The 21292-nt window shown below is 38.9% G+C and overlaps 2 protein-coding genes across 3 annotated transcripts in view; one reads left to right on the plus strand and one right to left on the minus strand.

Annotated features, from left to right (window-relative positions):
• Positions 1-504: 504 nt before the first annotated feature.
• Positions 505-17468, minus strand: RIBC2 (RIB43A domain with coiled-coils 2). Its single transcript, XM_026090182.1, has 7 exons — positions 17310-17468; positions 13468-13549; positions 11600-11944; positions 10817-10935; positions 3643-3870; positions 1599-1765; positions 505-614 (listed from the first exon to the last, which is right to left on the minus strand). Exons 1-7 carry the CDS (start codon positions 17424-17426, stop codon positions 533-535), a joined length of 1140 nt encoding a protein of 379 aa, XP_025945967.1. The 5' UTR covers positions 17427-17468; the 3' UTR covers positions 505-532.
• Positions 17469-17844: 376 nt separating this feature from the next.
• The window catches only part of SMC1B (structural maintenance of chromosomes 1B), a 39043-nt gene continuing 35595 nt past the window's right edge, over positions 17845-21292 (plus strand). The window contains exons 1-3 of one of the 2 annotated variants that reach the window (XM_026090180.1): positions 17845-17965; positions 19794-19982; positions 20978-21090. In XM_026090180.1, coding sequence (XP_025945965.1) covers positions 17857-17965; positions 19794-19982; positions 20978-21090 — 411 coding nt within the window. In that variant the 5' untranslated portion in view covers positions 17845-17856. The remainder of the gene's footprint in view (positions 17966-19793; positions 19983-20977; positions 21091-21292) is intronic. The other variant, XM_026090179.1, reaches the window with a different exon arrangement.

The following is a 21292-nucleotide window of genomic DNA, read 5'->3' on the forward strand; positions in this document are numbered from 1 at the left end:
AATGAATGCATCCGGCCAGCTTGTCCATTTCCTCCTCTTTGCTTGCTTTTATTGCTGGCTGCTTATTTTTTAACCTTCTGCCTAGGTCATCTTTCTTCCCTCACATAGGTGACAGAACCTTGTGGCTTCTATGACCTATGCCAGGTAGCATTCCCTCTGGCCAAGGTGCATCAAGCAACATTATATTTTAAAATTTAATTTCTTTCCAGAAATTGATTTCTAAAGGCATGTATAATATAAATACTGCACTTAAGCCTGAGACACAATGGCCAAACAACCTACTATCTACCAGTACTTTTTGGTAAAAGCTGTCATGTTTAAAAATGATTCCGACATTTTTGTCTTAGCATAAACATGCTCTAACAGACCATTATCTAGTTTCAGTGCACTGTTTGAACAGGATGGGGAACAAAAAAAAACAAAAAAAAAAACAAAAAAAAACCCAACCCCCCCACACACACTGGGTTGCTAAATTAAGAATTTTAATTTTTCTACATACTTGCATGTATTTCAGAGTGATGTATCTAGAATGTCATCGGCTGGTTGTATTAAATTGTGCATAATACTGGGCTGTTGGAAAATTTGAATATGCTTCTTCTTTAAGATACATGTTCCTAGCAATAAATGAAAAATGCAGTTAGTAAGCATTTTAATTTTTTCATTATAATAAAGTTTACTTGAGAAACCTAAAGAAGATGTAATGCATAAACACTTGTAAACATTCAGAATTGTTAGAACTGGAATGAAATATAATGATATCTCCAAAACGTATGCCATGTCTCAATATAGCATAGTAATTCTTTTTCTCTTCCTAAAATAGCCTTCCCGAATCTCACAAAGAAAAACTGAAGTAGCACAATTCAGAACTTTTGCTTTTAGAATAGGAAAGCATCAGGTATTGGAAATTCTTTTGCAAAATGTAGGGGGATGCATGGGGGGTGAGGGGGGGGGAAAAAAAAAAATCAAAGATTGGATGGCTGGAACACTGAATCACTTGGTTTGATTCCCCTACCCCACCCCACCCTTTAACACTTTATCTTTCCCCTTTCTCATCAGGGCAGACGCAAGACCTATCCACCAAGACCCATCCAGTGGTAAGCTAAAGAACCATCTAGTTTTGTCATACACTATGGAAAAGCTCTGCTTCTGCCATTAGCTTAACCCTGAGCCATTAGATACTAGAAGTTATACTGAGGTCAGTAGATACCCATCCTTTTTTGTTCCATAAAACTAAGATAAAACACACAAACGTGTACTGTTTTACAGCTGGTAATATAGTTTTCTGTGCGTTTAATAGTGTTTATTCTCTATCTACATAAACTTAATTGTCTGTTCTCAATAGAGTATATTTAAGTAGTTTGGCTACTATTCCCTATCTGTAAGTCAAGAAAAATCATAACCTACTCTATGAAGACAGATCTTTTTAATAGTACTGAAACACACACTTAGGCCAAATTGTTGCTTTTTAAAAAAGCTTAAACTTGTAATAAGTTTATTAAAAAATAACAAAGTTATTACAAGTAAGTTCTCTGAAAGTTGAACTACTGTGTCAATGGCCAAGAGTTTCAAAAAGAAGAAAGTTCCCTTTCTGTACTTACTTTGATTTCTGCTCCTGGGATAGCACTGCATTTACGCTATCTAGAGCTCGGCGGCATTCTTGATTCTGTCGTTGCTGATGTCGCTCTAAAAGCAACTGTGCTCTGGCAGCCTGTATATGTTGCCTGTCCCATTCGGCATTTCTTTGGTGTTCTTCCTCTTTTAGTCTCTATAGTAATTAAAGAAATGCTTCATCTTCTCTTTGTTCAAAGACAAAACAGTCAAAAAGTCTTACTGGTAAATTCATCCACACCACCCGCTTACCTTTACTGAACACTAGGGGTAGCATTTGAAATAGGGAGAAAAAGTATACATTTTCAAACCAGTCAGGAGCCCATGCATTAGGCAGAAGCGAGATGCTACAGATTAGGAAGCTATCCTTTACCTGGAAGCAAGACAGACTCCTACCTTTGCACAAAGTAAGAAATTTAGGATCAGCTACCTGGCAGAAGTAAGGTACTGTCAGAGAGTTAATCAAAAGATTACTCTCTCTCTCAGACATAACAGTTCTCACTAATAACCCAGATGGGCAAGATGGATTTTTTTAGAACTTGGTAGCAAGATTTGAAACTTCTGGAGTTCAGAAGTTAGCAGGAGCATTTGTTCCTCACCAGCGTGGCTTACAATATGGCCAAGTCAGTGTAACAACTAAGCCACCAATGTCAGATGAGCGAATGAGATAAGCAGCTTCCTATTTCACAATGCCTAAGCCTGTACACTCATGACAGCACATGAAGAGCAGAGTTCTTCACTTCTACTGCCTGCCTCTAACCACCTTTAGAGCAGCAATTACTGACAATGTTTATTTTTTCCATCCCAAAACATATTTCATAGTTGTGCGGGATGGCAGAAAGGAAATTTCATTGCATTCAGGAACGTTCAAGAGCATGAAATATGCAGTATGAGTAGTATTTTTAGAGACTGCTAAATACTAAGCAACTGAAATCCCTCATCAGCATTAACAACTTGCCCTATCCAAACGGATTTTTGCAAAAAAGGCAAAGGCATATGCCTGACATGAAGCTCACCACTAAATATCATGTTTGCTCTTCAAAACACACTGGTGGTACAAGGAGGAAAAGGAATGAAAAGGAACGGCGACAACTTCTTTGAGAAATACGAACATTGTGAAAGAACAGTCCTTCCACCTCTTCTTAGTCTTGGAGATATCTGAACTGTTATTACTGAAATTTTATGTCAAGGCCTAGAATGCACTCCTCGCTCTCCAGGGGGTTTGGCTGCCTGAGCTCTGGGCCCATTTTAATAGTGCTGCTATCAGGTCTTAAAAAATACATATTCAAGAGCCTCACCTGGAGATTGCTTTCCTTTGTTCTGCGGCTGTTTTTAAGTTGAGCCTCTTGCCCTTGGTCTCTACCTAAGCTATGTCGCAGTCATGCCTATGTTTGACCATGTACCCCATTGATCCAGACCCTGACCCTTGCAGGCTTGACTTCCCGACTTGACCTCAAACCTGCCTCATCATTATGGACTTCTCTGCCCATTCAGACTCTTAGCTGAACCTAGTCAGCATCACTGGACACTGTACTGTAGGTGTGCCCCCTCATCTGTGAGGGCACTGCCCCAGCCTGCCTTGCTGTCACCCTCAGCTCCTGACTCCCCTTACCCTATGGGGCAGCCCACTCCTGTTCCTCTCTCACAGGTAGCTCATGGCATCTCAAGCCAAGCCAAGCATTATGAAACCTGGCCCTTGGGCTGTGCAAGACCCTGCTCCCTGGCTCCCTGGAGCTGAGTGACCACAGGCCATGCCCCAAGACTCCCCTGGGCCCTGGTCCTCTTGGTCCTGGGCTTCAGGGCAACCCCCCTACCAGTCCAACCTCAGGGCTCCTGCTGCTCCCTGACATTTCCTGTCTCTTGTAGACACACTGCTTTAAGTCCAAATGATTAAAGTCTGAGCGAAGTTAAGAACAATGGAAAACAGTTTTAAAATGGAATATGCAGGACAATCTTAAAAATATGTCCTTCTACAAACATGCCTATAATACTATTAAAACCAGGAGTACAAAACATGCACATAAGCTTAAATACCAGTTTCTCCAGAATTTGTTGCTGTTGAGAGTAATGGATTGCCATCAGCTGATCGCGATTCATTCCCTTCCATCGATCTGTCATCACACGATGTCTACCAAAGGAACTCGCTGCTTGTTCTGGGTTTTCAGAGAGTAAGTCTCCTTGAAGGAGGCTGCAAATTTCAGCCATGTCATCTTTCATTGTTTGACACTTTTCTAGCTTTTTTCTCTCAGCTAGTTCAGCAGCCTAAAAGTTGGTGAAAGGAGAGAACTGACAGTGTGTCTAAGAGAAAATAATAACTAAAAAAATGCAAGAAAAGTTAGCACATCATAATACATTTCTTTCCAACTTGCATACAGCTGTCAACAGCATCACATATGATTACTATGGTCATGGTCTTGTGGTTTAAGAAGGTTGAAAAATCTAACAGGATTTATTTCTTTGATGTTGTCATACCATAGAGAGACAGTAATTTGGGGAAATAACTTTATTTTGTAAGAAAAACCAGAGTTACATAAAAATTAATTTCACCTGAACATACAACATTAAATCCATTCCCTCTGCCCATGCATAATGCAACCTTGAATAAAATTGTTATTTCTAATACTACAGATACATTCACATAATATGCATTTCCTATGCAAATCACTGTTCCTAATGCTCACAATAAGATCATAATTCCTTATTCAAAGGAAGTTTTCTTCTTACTAAACTCCAGACTGGAAATATGATTTTACTTTAAAGGAATTACCTTCCATAGAAGAATTGGACTAAGTAAACTAATCCAAGCAGAATGGCAATGTTAAGCATCATCCACTCCTAATCCTGCCCAGTTCTCCTGTAATGCGTAAACAAAACCATACAGAACAATGCACAATGCTGGGTTCCATTTGAATGGTGGTCAGGTAATCTCTTTCTTGCTATGGTGCAGAGAGGTTGCCAGACCTGTCTTTTTACAATTGTATTTCAATTGCAGCAGACTAGTGAATTTCTGCCTCTGCAGCTTCTCCAAGACTGTCTCATACTCTAATTAAAATCATTATCTTCCAAAGTGAATATTCTCAAGCCAAGTAGAATAGCTCTGTAGTTTTCTTGCTGATTAGTAGTACACTAGTTGGCCTGCACACATTTAAAAGGTGGAGGAGGACAAATAAAATTCGAAGGGTTATGCATAAAGTCATAGAAGGTGAAAGAATCTTCTGTGGCATACAGAGTTAAGTGGAAAATGAATAGGCAGAATAATTAGAAAACATAAGCAACTGTGAGAATGACAGACTATCTAGACAGAAGTACAGGAACTTGTTGCTTTGCAAATGTTATCCAGATGAAAAATCCTACCTCAGCAAGCACAGCAATCACAGAATCACAGAATGGTTGAGGTTGGAAGGGACCTCTGGAGATCATCTAGTCCAACTCCCCTGCTCAAGCAGGGTCACCTAGAGCACGTTGCACAGGATCGCATCCAGGCAGGTTTTGAATATCTCCAGAGAAGGAGACTCCACAACCTCTCTGGGAAACCTGTTCCAGTGCTCTGTCACCCTCACAGTGAAAAAGTTTTTCCTCATGTTCAGATGGAACTGTCTGTGTTTCAGTTTGTGCCCGTTGCCTCGCGTCCTGTCACTGGGCACCACTGAAAAGAGTCTGGTCCCATCCTCTTGACACCCTCCCTTCAGATACTTGTACACGTTGATAAGATCTCCTCTCAGCCTTCTCTTCTCCAGGCTAAACAGGCCAAGCTCTCTCAGTCTTTCCTCATAAGAGAGATGCTCCAGTCCCCTAATCATCTTTGTGGCCCTTCGCTGGACTCACTCCAGTAGTGCCACATCCCTCTTGTACTGGGGAGCCCAGAACTGGACACAGGACTCCAGATGTGGCCTCACCAGGGCTGAGTAGAGGGGGAGGATCACCTGCCTCGACCTGCTGGCAACACTCTTCCTGATGCACCCCAGGAGACCATTGGCCTTCTTGGCCACAAGGGCACATTGCTGCCTCATGCTTAACTTGGTGTCCACCAGCACTCGCAGGTCCTTCTCGGCAGAGCTGCTTTCCAGCAGAAAATCCATATCACCAGAGGAGACTGCACACTTGGGTTCATCTCTAGGTTTGTATTTATGGATTTTGAATTTGAATGATTACAGGCTTGATGCTTGGGAGAACTGCTAACTATCAAAAAGTGACATTTATTTTCTTTGGTCAAACAGGGACAATGACCTATCAGAGGTCTGAGAGAAGAAGAAGAAATAACAAATAATACTAAGTACCATATCCTAGATTAATAAACTCCACAGCTGAAAACAGCTTAGCCATGGTGGTTTCTATCAAAATAACACGAGTGGTTGGAATGCAAACAAACTAATAAAAATAAATATATCAAGAACTCATTTTTTGAGTTTGAGTGATAAACAGCCTGAACTACAGTTAAACTTAGATGATGAAAAAACTCTCCATTTTACAAATACTTATCAGCTGTTTAATAAGACTGTACACTCTACTGTGGAATAAGAAAAGCAATCTCTGCTTTTAGAGAAATTAAAATAAATCAAGCAAATTAAAAGTGGCAAAATATCAACTTCAGATCTAGCAGTTATCAGCCCTGCTATCATCACATGGAATAATCCTTTGAAAACAAAAGGTAACCTTCTAATCTCACTAAAGGCAATGAGTCAGTTTTTACCAGAAATTTAAAGCTTTTTTTTTTGCCCAAAATGCATTTCCCTGAAGCTTTCTTTTTCTCTAGAAAAGTTGATAATAATTTATTAGAGGAACTAAGAGATTACAATGGTGGGGGGGGAGGGAGGGGAAGACAACATGGACACCCAAAACCCCAGAGATTTTCAATCTTGTGATCTTTTCAGACAATGAACCAGAGTATCTGGATGTGTACTTTTAGCTTAGCTATTTATTGAGCAAGTATTTTAGTTCCGGAAATGCCCTAAAGTAAATTATATTTTACAGAAAGTCATTTTGGATGAACCTTAGATTTTATAAATAATTACCAGACTATGAGGAAGAATTATTGAAGCTTAAAATGTGTACTTTTTATTTTAAAGGTCACTTTACAGTGATCTAGCAACAGATCCACAATAGATATTTAGAGTTTGTAGTTCTACTGTTCTCAGTAAGAAGATGAGCCTAAAGTTTTCTGAGCTGTTTAGGAACCTTACTTGAGGAAACCCCCAGCTCTGTGCATAGCCATGTACATAGCCCTCTTAAATAATGATTAGTGACTATACAAAAAGAAAGACATTAAACACAGACTAGATCTGATGCACCTTCCAAACCAAATCCCTAAAAAAAAAAATTAAAAAAAAAAATTCAGTGTAGCATGGAAAAAGCAGAAGTACAAATACGTTCTCCTGCATTTGTTTTAATCTACATTGATTTTGATCTTCCCTAGCACTAAATGTTTCCTTTTGCTATTGATTCACAAGTCATAAAGCAAAAGAAGAAAGCAGGTAGCAATATTACAAGGCCAGAACTCCACATGCTGACAATAATGCCAAGTTCTGAATGTGCGAGGAACTAACTACTGCCAATACAGAGCTAAAGGAATGCACCACAGCTTCTGAAGGCAGTGTGACTAAGCTACAAGGCTCACAAATGACCAGACTGACCTGCCTAAGCTCATAGAAACTTTTGAAAGAAATGTTATTCATCTGCACAATCAATACAATTCCATGGGCTATATTATGCAGATACTCCAACACACTCAAGCTGAAAACTTTTGGTTAACAAACTCTGTTAAAGACCAGTTTGTGCACTGAATTTCCTCATGCCTGAAATGTGGTAAAAATGTTGAAATACTGATGATTCTAGATGCTGAATATCAGGAATATGATGCAAGTGATGAAAAAGACATTTGCGCAACACACTTTGAAGAACAATAACAATAGACAGTTACCATTCTTCTTCTATATTTAGGTGAAAAAGCACTCCACAGTTAAGACAAATTCATGATTTACTCAAAGGCTGAAAAAAATATTTCTCTGAAGTAGCTAATGATCTGGATGTGTTAACGATGGCATAATGTTAAGGGAGTAACACCATCCTACCCTGCAAATGCCTGCGATAACATTCTCAGGAAAGCTATCAAGCTCCTGTAGTATGTTTGGGAATAAGTTCTGATTATGTGAGGTCTGCAAGATTGTAGGAAGTCTATAAACATGAGCTGATTAAATTAGAAATCCTCAGTAATCACATCCTCTCATTTCCTCAGCATAGTCTCCAAAACGTCTTGGAAAGGATTCACGTCCTGTACTACATAAAGCAAGACGACTCTGTTTTTCTGATTTCAGAAACAAAAATTGGTGTATCTATCACTTTAATGCTAAATTGGAGATTCCCAAGTGTTACTATCCTTAGAAAGGAATCTGTATCTGCAACAGTAAGATTCTGCTACAGAATCACAACTGTATATCAAAAAGAAGTAAAAACTCTAGTCAGCACTCAGGGTACCTTTCATTTCTGTTACCTGGCTTTCCAAATTGAAAACATTACTGCTCATTTAGGAAAGAATGATGTCGGTAGAAATAACTGGTAGTTTAAGCTAGTAGTCAAAATCTTCTGTTATAACAAGGACAAAAGCAATACTTCTCTTCCTGGCTAACACATCCTTGGATGAGAGAATATCTGAGAGGAGACAGCATTAATTTTCCAACCCCCATACACACTTAAAATCCTTCACTACTGGGAAAGACAGCATCAAACATATCAGTTCATTGTCATGCTCATTAATTCCAGAAGAGCAAGGAGAACCATTAGGAATAAGCTTGTCAGCAATAAAATTACTGGCAATGGTATTATTACAACTGGAGGGAGTCAAACCACTGTCACAGGGGGTGGCAACATAAAATCCTCTAATGAAGGCAGGCTGTGCTGAACGGAGATACATTTTCAGTCAGTTGCTAGGATTCACTACTTATGGATATTCAGTACTTTTTTTTTTTTTTTTAAATCCCCTAAAGATATTGGCAAACTTAAGGACCATAGATGATGGCCATGGAGACAATGGCTGATCCAAAGCCAACTTCTAGGGATTTTCTTCCTCTCTCAGGATGCATTCTCATAGTATACTTGATACAAAATTTACTCAAACTGAGTAAACTGAGGTTTGCCTTTGAAAGGATGATTTTGCTTTCTTCCTCCCTTTACTGCCACCTCGGACTGTGCCTTCTCTCCGTTGAGTCAGATCTAGCAGTCGTTCATTCCATAGACCTGAGTAAATTTTTCGTTGGATATGAAAAATAATCAAACGCATCCTAAAGGCTCGTGATCATTAGATTCAATGCAAGAGAGACAGCAGAAACAAATGAAATTAGAGAACAGAAAAAGAACTTCATCTTTTGGCAATCGCCAACAGGTAGATATTAAATGCAACGTGACACTGCACCCTCAAGAGCTTAAGGTGTTCAAAGTGGCTACTAAAAACACTGAAACTGCTGGAGTCTCCTGTTCTAAATACTCAAGGTCAGATACAGAGATTTCTTCTGTGAAGTTCATTTCCAGGCTGAATGCCCTACTTTTGTCCCTTGAGAAAGAGGTCTATGTACAGAAAATCCCTCTGTAACATAGCCTTCTTTTAAACAAAGCATCACAGAGGCCTGGCAGCCTGGAACTCTGGCTTCCATGTGTAATAAAGAAAAGCAACAACCATGCTAGCACGTCATTTCAGAGAAAAAGAGGAGAATTTCTCAAGCATTCAGCAATAAAAGTCAACACTGAAAATGGTATCATGGTCTAACAACTCAGTAAACTAACTACCTGAGAATGAACGAAAAGAAGAGCTGCGAGATGCAACTCCAACCTTTAGAGCATAGCAATGGACAGTAGGGGTTAACTAAAAGGAAATCGGGGCAACAGTCTCCACTATTATGTCCTTATGTCAGGAAAAACAAAGAAAAAAAAGGTTTTTGTGTGTATTTAATATGCACACAACTGAAGTAGAATGTATATGCCCAAGCATTAAACAAAACAAAAAAACTGCCACAAAGTTAGGAACTTTTGCCTGGCATCAACTGGTATAACAATAATTGGGATACTACTGTTTTCCTAAGTGCACCACCCACTTTGGTTACTTTGGTAGATATTCACATAAAACACTGTTCAGTAGCCATGGCTTCAAGCAGTAAAACCCTTTTCAATTAGCTTGGGCTAGCCATAGGCAAAATTACATACCTGATGTGCCTCCAAGGGCTTGAGCAACATTTACATAAAGGCTTGCACCTATATATTTAAACCAAAAGATACCGTATTTTATGTAGGCAATTTAAGTTTGGCTTATTTTGATGTGACTGAATAAACTTAAAGCTAATTCAAGCCATATAGTTTAACCAAACTAAAGGGGTCCACACAGCCCTTGTAACTTCTCCTGTACTCCAGCTGAAGAAGATATTCTTTAACAAGTGTAAGCTTGCATGTTGACAATTCCTTAGAGGCTCTCAACCAGCATAATTCCACTTGAAGAACCTAGTGAGAGCCATTTTAGTTTTCACCTTAGTTACTGAAGAAAAATATTCTGCAAATATAGACCAATGCTAAATAACGAAAGAGTAAGCTGAACCAGAGAGGGAAAATAAAATAAAATAAAATAAAAAGTACCATAGCAGTAAGACAAAGTACTGGAGTCTGTCAGATAACAATACTAAGGCAAATACTAAAACATGACATGAGCCTATTCTTTAAGTTCCGAAGCATGTTCGATAAGCAATGAAAACAAATACCAAGGAAGCAGTCAAAATGCCCAAAATGGTGGTGTTGGGGCATTAAGATAAGCAATAAAGACAAAGTTACTGATAGTAGTATTTCCACACAAGCAAAGAGATAAGCAAGCAGACACAGAGTACTAAGTTCATCAGATGATAGATATAAAACCAGAAAGAAGCTTGGGCGGCTTCTGCTCTACCCGAATTTACAGACCAGAAGTCTTTGAGAGCTTGGGGAGTTCTGACTGCCTTTTAGTTAGCAAGCTAAGGTCTAGGACTGAGAATTCTGGCAGAGGATAACTAGATCCTGGTAGAAAATAAAGAAGTGAATGAATCGTATTTTTTGATTACTGAAACAAGCTTAGAACTCAGCTGCTAAAAAACCTTTCCCACAATATCGTTATTCATTGAACAGTTACTCATTGTTTTTTTTTCTTTTTAAAAAGAAAAAAAAACACAGAAGGAAAATAAGATGAACAATGTGAATTTACCTGGGCTCTATTAAAATCTTTAGTAACTGCACAAACAGCACGTCTCATTTCTTCATCTGTTCTTTGTAGTTCCATGGCCTTTCGGTCAAGTTCAATCCTATTCTTGTCATAGAGATCATCTAAATTAGATTAAAATGAAATTTAGTTATTATTCATGGATGTGACATGCTGTATGTACATGCCACTATAAAAAAAAAAAGTTACTGACTGAGAAGCTACAAATATACTAAACTGAATTACATAACTATTCCCATATCCTACCACTGAAGATGAATGAATTTCAGATGACTCAAGAAATCAGTTTATTATGTAACCCATCTTGTTTTAACACTTAGACAAAAGAGAAAAATGTATGTTAAGTATTGTAGAAAAATACTTTTTCATGATAGAAACTTAAAAAAAAAATCAGAATTATTTTGTCTGCTCTAGAATACTAGAAATTGGACAACTTGGCCTACTGAAGTAAACCCTCTAACATGCAAAATATAGATGTTTATTCAAAATGTCCTGACTCTTCATTTGAGCTGTATAACAAAAACGAAGTGCAGGTAATAATACAGTCACCACATGTTATTAAATACAGATAACTTAACTGAGATATTGAATACATTAAAGGCTATAATGTAAAAACCGTTGCAGCATTTCTAAAAGCTGCAATACTGAATATACTAAAATATTCCTATGCCAGAATCTGATGTATTAGACTATACCATAGTTTTGTCAGATACACCAGAATTTCGAAACAGCAGATAAAAAAAAAATCCTTTTGTCTTCTTTTGTTACCTGAAAATTTTTTATCAGCTAATGCATTCTTCCAGTCCCTCTGTTGCTGAAGAGACCATTCTCTTAATTGCTCCTTTTGAAATATCATCCTCTGAGCATAGTTTAAATCTTCACCCATAAACTTCTGCAAGCCAGATACAGCACATCGAGGATCACTGTCTGATAGTCGAGCAGGAGCATCCTTCTTTAGGGCTTGGGGATGGGAAAGGTCAAATTCATGTCTTGTTTCTGGCTTCTGAAAATTCTTCCGAAATTCACCGATAGCCTTATTTATATTTCTGATATCTTTTTTTTGTCGTTCTTCTAACATACACATGACCTTGTCATTTTGCTTCATTTCACTGGCTAGAGAAAAAATTATGGACAGAGTGAAACTACAGGTCTCAGAAGTGCACCTGTATCATGTAAGATGGAAAAAAAAAAAAAATTTAAGAGAAGTAAATAGAATATAAATCTTCAAACTTTTAGACTTTAGGAAAATATTTGATCTATAAGAACGAATCTGATAAACACTTTAATGTTAGTTATATTCAACTATAAAATTCTTTCTTTTTTTTTTGGAATCAATTATCTTGTTACAATACAATGAAAGTGAGCATGTGAAACAGAGACAGTGAATACAAATTTCTAGAATTATGAGGTTTCATTAAAAACAACAACAATAAAAAAACAAAAACACCCTGCTGGAACACATGAACACTACGTACTGTATAGTAGTTCTTCACATCTACTCCTGACCTGAAGTCATGACTGAAATGCATTAAGTTGTCTATTAAGAAACAAAAATATAGGGCTCTCAAATGGAAGGGATATAGGTAATTGTTTCATAGTTTCAATCATTTTCTTCCCCTCACTAAAAATAAAAATTAGTTAACACTAACAGTTTTTGAAAGAGCTTAGCTCTTCCCCATTTAATCAAAATGTTGTAATTGATTTAGTAAAGAAAGTATATAATCTAACCATTTAAATATAATTTACAAGAAATTTTGTTTTCTCTGCCAGATTACACATTGCTTCTGGCAGTTTCCTAAGAGTCAGATTCTGGCAGGTATTCTGCCAAGGTATCTGCCAGGAAAATCACAACCAGCAGCAGGAGCTCGACATGGAAGTTGGCAGCTACATTTGAGTCATCTTGAAACCCAGAGAGGTTAGTCTGTGGGCCCTTTACAAATGATTCCACAGAAATGTTCCAACCACAGGGGGCCTCATGGGGTTTCAAGGTCAGGGACGTGGTTGAAATATTTGTATGGGTATGTGCTCTGACTCAGCAACAGCTCCTACTCACAGCCCTGCTGTACATGACTCATGGTTCTAGCAAAAATAATCTATAGAGAAGACCTCACTGAGGAACAGCCAGACAGAACACAGCCTAATTCAGCAAGAAAGCAATTAAACAATTTTGCCACTATTCTGAAGAGAACAGTATTAATTAATTCAGTTTTTTAAAAAACATCCGTATCTTCAGGTCTCTAAAACAAGGCTATTTATCAGCATTTATTAAAAGACAACACCGTGAAAACCTGGCCTTTCTGTTAGGAAACGTCTACCACTTTAATCATGGCAGTGTAAATTCAGTGATGTGAGCCCGTACCTCAGACACAGTCAGATGAAAACAGATACTGGCCATCAATGCAAATATGTTAACATAAGTAGGACGAAATATAATAGGATTCAGCTTGTATGTCCCAATTTAGAGAAAAGCCTACAATTGTGCTATTATATTTGGCAAGATTCGAGGAGATAAGCTCCGTTTGGAAATAAATATGGCAGTTTGAAGGATATCAAGGGGTGGGGGGAAGAAAGAAACAGATGGTAAAACTGTTTCTATATAGCTGTAAATAGAAATATAACATTGTTTATGAAAATACCAAGTTTTTCATTTTGTGCTTTTTCAGTTGCTTCTTGAATTTTTCTTTCCTTGATCTGGGTATCCAAAGCATCTTTATCAACCTATTAAAATGAAAAAAGAAGCTTTGTAAGAGATACTATGTTTGAAGTATTAAAAACAGGCATTGCCAAATTATATTGATTTATAGTTTTGTGAGATAAATATAAAGCCACTACCAACAGAGTGCATACACATCACTGTTTAATGTAAATAACATATAGGGATAAAAATCCAAAGAGGCAGTATTTTTGTTTGTTTGCCTCATTTTAATTATGACTGGTATATTTTTGTGCGAAATCAGAACAAGATACATTTACATGATATATAGAGCTACAGTATATATATTTTAAGTTGCATTACACAGAATACATTTTCCCCATTATATCTGGCATTTCTGCCTAGTTTCTTGTTTTTCTGCTTCCATTTATCAAGCAGTTTAGGTTTTAGACCATCAAAATTACAGTAAGTTATAATAGTGCACAACTGAAAAAAAAATTAGTTGGTTCACTAAATGTACATGGAAAAAATAAGGCAGTATAGAAGGAAATTTTCCAGCCTTATCTCTGAAAGACAGAGAGAGCTTGATTCAGTTGCCAAAACACAGCGTTGGGTGCCATTTAAGATGCATGCAGATATCTGCAACAAGCTGGCAGATATGGTACAGCATATTCACATCCTTGGAGTGGCAGTTCAGAAAGGCAGAATACCCTAAGGCATATCAAATGATATTATACCCCTACATTTATGCAGAAGACTTGAGCCCTGTGTTTGTTAACAGAAGGAGGCAAACAAACGTGCAGAAATCAGGATTTTATTTTATTTTATTTTTAACTGGCCAAGTCACTTAACCTCTTCAAAAAAAAATTACCCAAAAAAATGATAATTCTTCAACAACTTGATAAAATATTTTGATAGTCCTTGGCTAAAAATGGTTATTCCCTGTTCAGATCAAGAGAGAATGACCTAAACATACCATGCTGTTAATGCTGTAATGGACTACTGACTATACCAATCAGGTCAAGAGGTAAATCTGTAAACTCTAGGCAAGGGTAAAACCATGAAAAATCCTACAGTACACCTTTGTACTGCATAAAGTCCAAAACCAATGCTATAGTAGACATTAAATATCAACTCATTTAGAGGTCTCATTTGAGAAACTAAGCTCTCAATGGAATTATGGGAAATGGTATTAAGAGAAATTTTTTTTAGTCTCCATTAGTATATTCTGGGAATAATACAGGCAAGTAAATACACTGACTAGTGTGTACAAATTCAGAGTTACATTATCAGCTCTCTCCTATTCTCTCCATCCTAGCTTTCAGTAGATGGGAATGCATCCATAAAAGGACCATTTCTAGCCACACAAAGCTACAGATTTAACTTGAGCATTCGACCATACCTTCCCTAAGAATAGCTGAAACATTGGTGATTTTAAGACAGAATGGGAGATGCTAACGACATTAAAATAATGAATTCCTTACTATGAACACTTAAAGCAGCTGACTAATTACTAATCTACTTGCCTTTATGTATAATAATTCATATATAAATGGAGAGTCATTTTTCATTTTCATTTGGACTACCCAGCTGAACTCTTTTGGGAAATTACTGATTTAGTGAGAATAAATTCTTAAATCTGTAAATGAAAAGAGCTAAATCTTAGATTATTTTTCCATTTCTCAGATGAGGAAACAGATATGGTAGTCAAGGTAAGCAGTTAAGAAAAGAATAAAGCCTCTAGGTTCCCAATCTGCTTTCCAGGCAGTATACTATCTCTGTGTTTTTAAACTACTCAGTCTCTGCTGAAGAATCTGTGGTGCTTTTCTAACACATGATTTTTGAATTGTGTCAGTGACAAGCACTCAGCTAAACTGGAAACAAAAAAATGAAACCAAAAGCAACCTCCCTCCCCCAACAAAAAAAAGAGAAGGCAGACTCTAAAAGCACATCTGAAATACAGATATACTATATCTCTGTATTGATTTGTTGACTCTCCATGCTTTGGACTTGGCTTAATTTCAAAGCACAAGATAGCCCCTTGTGTCAGCAGTCACTGCTCAGCTGAAGAATACAGTATATTTAATGTTTTTAATCAAAACATTTATAAAATTTCTCCAATGGACTCTCCTTCTTTTTAGACGTTTGTCTCATGTGAATGGATCCATCAAAACCTGTCTGATAAGCTACTTCGACAAAAGTATTTGGGAATGATTTGCTGATGGTGTAAATCAGTATTGCTCGATAAAGTACAGAATCTATATTTTACATTTAATTTTTAAGGCTCTAGGAAAGGTATCTTATAGAGAAACTGTGTGTTTCCTGATGATAAAATTGAACTGCCTTACTATATCCATCCCATACTCATTAAAAGAGGTTATTAGCTCCTTCTGTTTAAGTGTACTCTTAGCTATCACATGTGTCAGGATGCTGTATGAGGTAGATAATGTGTCCAGTTCATTAAGCAGGAACTGCTACTTTGCTATGCAACTAAGATGACTGTTGCAAAAGCCACAGTAATAAATCCAAGGCTCTGTTGCACATGAGATAAAGATATCCTTCCACTGACATATTGAGTTTTGTTGCAATACCCACTACCAGATGGATCAAACTGACATCTGCTGCAATCCTACCAGGCCAATGAAGTCAACAGATTGGACTTATTTTCACAAATTCTATATTTGGTCCTACTTGGTAACTGTTCATGCATACACTAACGCTAATTAATACCACATTTATACATGATGTGTACATCAGCATAGAGCACTCAAAACACTTTACAAACAAAATTTAAACTTACTTCACGTCACAGCCCTCCCCATTCCTAACTTGGGTCTTAGGACACCTTATAGGAAAATTAATTGAACTGTTCTAAATCCTTACACAGACTTTTGCTTTCAGAATTTAAATAGCTGTAATGCAACTTAGCTCCCCAACATTCAGGTTACGAATGCATAGATGACTGAAGACAGTAACCACCGAACTGAAGTTACTGGCCCCACAGACCTTTGCAGACTGAATGACATTCACACTCTCACATCCACTCCAGGCAAAGTCAGACACATTAGTTCTATATTCATAAAAGTGACCTGAATGAATGTCAGATTTTGCCTGATACAAAATTAGAGCAGTTGCAGGACCCCTTCCAGGAACAGGTCTCTCACAGCAGTGATCCTACCTTCTAGTGAGAATCAAACAGCTGAGAGATGTTTCAGCACAGCAGAGTGGTAAAAATCATTTATTGTTTTATTCCTCATTGTGTTTGCTGACTCTGCAGGCTTCTGGCTTACCCCAAAGTAAAATATGCTCCATGAAGTTAACTCCTACACATATGCCGAAACACAGAGCTTGATGTTTTTCTCCTTTTAAGGAGAAATCAAATCTTGCCCTTGAGCCCTACAGCAGTAAGCCAGCCCAAATCCCCCTTACACACACAAAGCCGCACACGCGTGATAACCGCCAAAAAAAATAATTCTTGATGACGCCTAGAGAATATCGACACGCTTTCACCAGCGACCTTTTAAAAGTGCACCACTCCTCTCAAAAGCGCGCCGGGGGGTTTCTTCGCGTCTCCCCCCCTCAGCCTGGCGATACGCCTGCCAGCAGTCACCGAAGCGGCGCCGAGGGGCCGCCTGCCGGCCGCGGGGCCCATCCTCCCCCAGGGGCCGGGCCCAGCCGCCCCGGCCCCCAGGCGCTGCTCAGGGCGGCCCCCGCTTTGGACTGGTCTCCTCGGGGCACGTCGGAGCAGGGCGGCAGCGGCACCACCGCCGCTGCCGCCTCCTCGCTCCACCGCGGCCTAGACGGGGGCTCTGACGGCGCCCTCACCCCAGTGGTCCGGCCGCGGACGTTGAAGATGCGGCTCTGCCGCTGCAGCTCCCGCTGCCGCCGCCGCTCCAGGGCGGCCGCCTCCTGCAGGTCTCGCTGCAGCCCCAGCTTGCGCATGGCGCCGAGAGGGGCCGCGCGGGCAACGGCCGGAGCAGAGCGCGAGCGCTAACAGCAGCCCGAGCACACCACAACACACGGGTCGCCATGGGAACGGCAGCCCCCGCCCCCTTCCTCCGCGCGCGCGCTTCCACTGGCCAATCGCGTGAGGCCGCGTGGCTCCAGGCACGAGGCGGGCGGCTGTTGACGGCGGGCTGTTGGTGGGGTCTTGCGTCGCCTCCAGAAAGGAGAGGCTGTGGTGGCGGGCAGTGGTAGTGCGGCCTACGGCTGTGTTCGCCCTAATTACCCACACGCGCTCCGTGAGATTTTTTCCTTCTTCTGCTCCGCAAGGAAAATCAGTAAAAAATATGCGTTGAGTGTTTAAATCTCGTGCAGGGCGGGAAGTTCAAAGGCTAACGGTTTCGGCTTCCCCTCCCCCACCGCCGCAGGGATGGGTTACCTGAAACTGCTGGAGATGAAGGATTTCAAATCATGGCGGGGGCTGCAGGTTATCGGCCCCTTCATGAGATTCAACTGCATCATTGGGCCCAACGGATCAGGTAGCAGGCTGAGGAGGTGGGTGGGAGGGATCAGTGAGCAGCTGCAGGTGCTGCTTCTCTTCTGTGGCTGCTGGGATTGAAGTTTCTGGTGCCCTGCCACCCCCTGTCTCAGTTTTGGGGTCTGCCAGGTCTTTTCTGTGAAAACCGCTGATCTGACAAGGAGGAAGCACTAGCTGCTCTGACGCAGCCACCCAGGTTCAGACCCGTGAAAGGGGGGAGGGGAGGGCTATCGTGGCTGTTCTGAATGGGCTGAGGATGGAGACAGCTTTTCTGTTGAGTCGCAGAGCTTGACTGAGGGAAGCTAAAGACTCTTATGGGCCTGGTTAAAATCAGTTCATAGACACCTGAGGGGATGACAGCACAAGCAAAGTTTTAGATGCTCCTGATCTGTCATTGCTTCTTTAACTGAAGGTATTGATTTTCCAGCACAGAAGGCTGAAGTGGTGTGGCTGAAGAAATTTCTATTCCTAATTGTTCCCTTTATTTTCCTGCCCTTGTAGAATGAGCAGTTTGAAAACAGCCCACCACTTTTTGGCTACCCCAATTTGTAGCTCAGCTTGTTAAGGTTACATAAAGATGGTTTCACTTTAATATACTTGGCTGTAAACTGTAGCAGTGGAAAGCTGCTTCTTGAGTGAATTTGTAGTCCTTGCCTTAAAAGTAAAAGCCTGTGGAGGTAAGATGAAGCAGCCTTGGAATGATAACTACTTTGGATATTGTAGTTTAGGCCACAAGAGCCTTTACTTGTAGATGTGACTCAGCATTGCCATGCTCTGGGTGCTGGAACTTTTATTAAAAAATGATTCACTTCTGATGAAAGTTTTGTTCAGCAAATGTGATTTTTCTTTTAGTTGCCAGAGAACACTGGGATAGGAGTTGGGGGCTGTCCCAAGGAAGAGCTTCAAGGATGACCTTAGTGTTTGGGCTTAGTTACACAATCTGTTAATGATTTAGATCCTGTTGTTTCTTCACTTCTCTAATCTAATGAGATCCATGAATGGAAGTAGCTAGCTACTGTCAGTTAGCATTATTGTCATACTGTGTATCATCCTTTTTCATCCCCACTGCTCCATATTGGGAAGTCTCAGAATTATGGATATTTCTCCAGGTACTTCTCCAATTAAATCTGAATAAATTATATAGATGTGTCAGAAAAAAAATTGTGTGAATATTGTGTAATCTCTGAATTAGGATCTTTTCTGCCCTAGTAGTCTTCCCTTTCTGATACTTTGGAGAATGAGACAAAATATTGCAAAAGTAGCAAGGCTGAACACAAATTAATTAAGCTGTCATCAGAAATGCCAAAGATGAAAAGAGGAAAAAGAATAAAGGGTTCAATAGAGAGAACTTATATATAACAGCATTATTAGAAAACTTTATTTCTGTGGTGTATGGATCTGGGAAAGTACTTGTGTTCTTCAGAACACAAGAATTCTGGTGGAAAAGTTCTAAGGATGTGATGTTTATGCAGCAAATCTCACTCACTACATTACACAAAGGAAACTATCAAGTGAGGATTATGATGTTGTCAGTTCAGTTTATAATCTCTAGAGATGCCTATGTGAAATCCAATCTACCATGCTGAGTTTGAGATTTAATAACAAATCAGTTTTGTGATCATTTTTATTATAGTTAAGCTGGTTATCTGCTTACATTATATTTTAGAAATATATTTCTTTATGGTATGAAATATTTTTTCCTGAATGGCGTATGTAATGTATAAATGGAATTTTAAAGACTCTCCCAGTTACATGTATGTTCTTTTAATTGTTAATCAAATTCCTTGTTTAATTTCTGCCATGACAAAACTCTTTTTTTTTTTTTTTAGGCAAATCTAACATAATGGATGCTGTTAGTTTTGTGTTGTGTGAAAAGATATCTAACTTGCGAGTTAAAAATGTTCGAGAACTTATTCACGGAGCACATGTTGGAAAACCAGTTTCTTCTACAGCAAGTGTAAAATTAGTGTATTGTGAAGAAAATGGGGAAGAAAAAACATTTTCAAGAGTTATCCGTGGTAGGTAGTAGATTCTGTCGCACATGTTTCTGTGATCTGATGTACAAAAAATGGAGATCAAGAATATTTAACTTTCAGTTTCAAATGCATAATATTTGTTGGTATTAGATGGGTTAAGCCTGTGAGTCTTAAAACAGTTTTTATAGTCCTTAAGCAGTATTATGGTAGCCAAGTGTTATAATTCAAAAATAAAGCATACTACAGGCAAAGTAAAAAGTTAACCAAATGATTAATATGTGTTTTTGCTCTATAGATTTTCACTGTTGAAATGTGTGGATAGTGTAGGCTCTGGAGACTGGAGTGTTCCATTCTGAAACTTTGTTGCAGGCACAAGCACTTAAGTAGCTGTTGATATCTTTTGGAAATATGCAGCTAGAATTTTAATACAGCAAGATGAAACTACTGAAATGATCAAGGAAATAATAATAATAATAATTTTTTTTTTTGAGGAGTTGCTTTGTTGGGAGCAGAACTAGTGACTTCTTTCCCATGGATTTTGTGTTATAGCTATGCATTATCTACATGCCCTCTAACACCTTCCCACAGACTACAGGGTCAGACCTGCTTCCTCTCATGTCCTTGTACAGACCATCATCATATGATGTGCATTGTTCTGAATTATGTGTATGCTGCCTGACTAGCCAGCATGCCAAACTAAAAGGATAATTGTGGAGTTTATACTGAAAGCTTACACAGTGGGGACACTAATTGGCATCTCTCTCTACTACCAACTGCATATTTTCACAGAAGTTGCAGAACATAATTATTTTTAGATTTTTTTGTCAAATTTATTAGAAGTACATCAGTTGGGTTCAAAAGTCACTGGAAAAGGAAAGAATGGATGGACCAGCAGTGCAATCTTGTGATCTAAGAAGTATATTTAAAATGCATTTATACAGTCATTTGAAAAACACTTGATTTTTTCTTAAGTAATGTTGATCATTTACTTAGTACATTTTTTCCATTTTATAGTAATTACTTCTTTCCTTCTTTAGGTAGTTGTACAGAATTTATTTTTAATGATAAAACTGTCAGCCGATCTGTCTACATATCTGAGCTTGAAAAAATAGGTGTACTTGTCAAAGCCAGGAATTGTCTTATTTTTCAGGTGAGCATTGAAGGTACTTGGTAAAAAACATTAAAAACTTCTGAGATTATTTCATAGAAATGGACAGTTAGTTATCTACTTGACTGACAAGGGAATACCCTTAGTGAGTTTCAAGCTACCAAGTGAAGTTTTATCCTGACCTTGGCTAAGAACTACAGACTGTGAAATGGAATTAAAAGATTTTGTGTGTGAGCACGAGTGC

This window comes from Apteryx rowi, unplaced genomic scaffold, assembly GCF_003343035.1.
Source record: "Apteryx rowi isolate R43461 unplaced genomic scaffold, aptRow1 scaffold_852, whole genome shotgun sequence".
Lineage (NCBI taxonomy): Eukaryota > Metazoa > Chordata > Aves > Apterygiformes > Apterygidae > Apteryx > Apteryx rowi.

Coding starts and splice junctions, on each gene's coding strand:
- RIBC2 (XM_026090182.1), bottom strand. CDS start 17,426: ATGCGCAAGCTGGGGCTGCAGCGAGACCTGCAGGAGGCGGCCGCCCTG. Junction 11,945..13,467: donor AGCACAAAATGAAAAACTTG/GTATTTTCATAA, acceptor TTTTTTCTCTAG/CCAGTGAAATGAAGCAAAAT. Junction 3,871..10,816: donor AAGATTTTAATAGAGCCCAG/GTAAATTCACAT, acceptor ACCAACTTTTAG/GCTGCTGAACTAGCTGAGAG.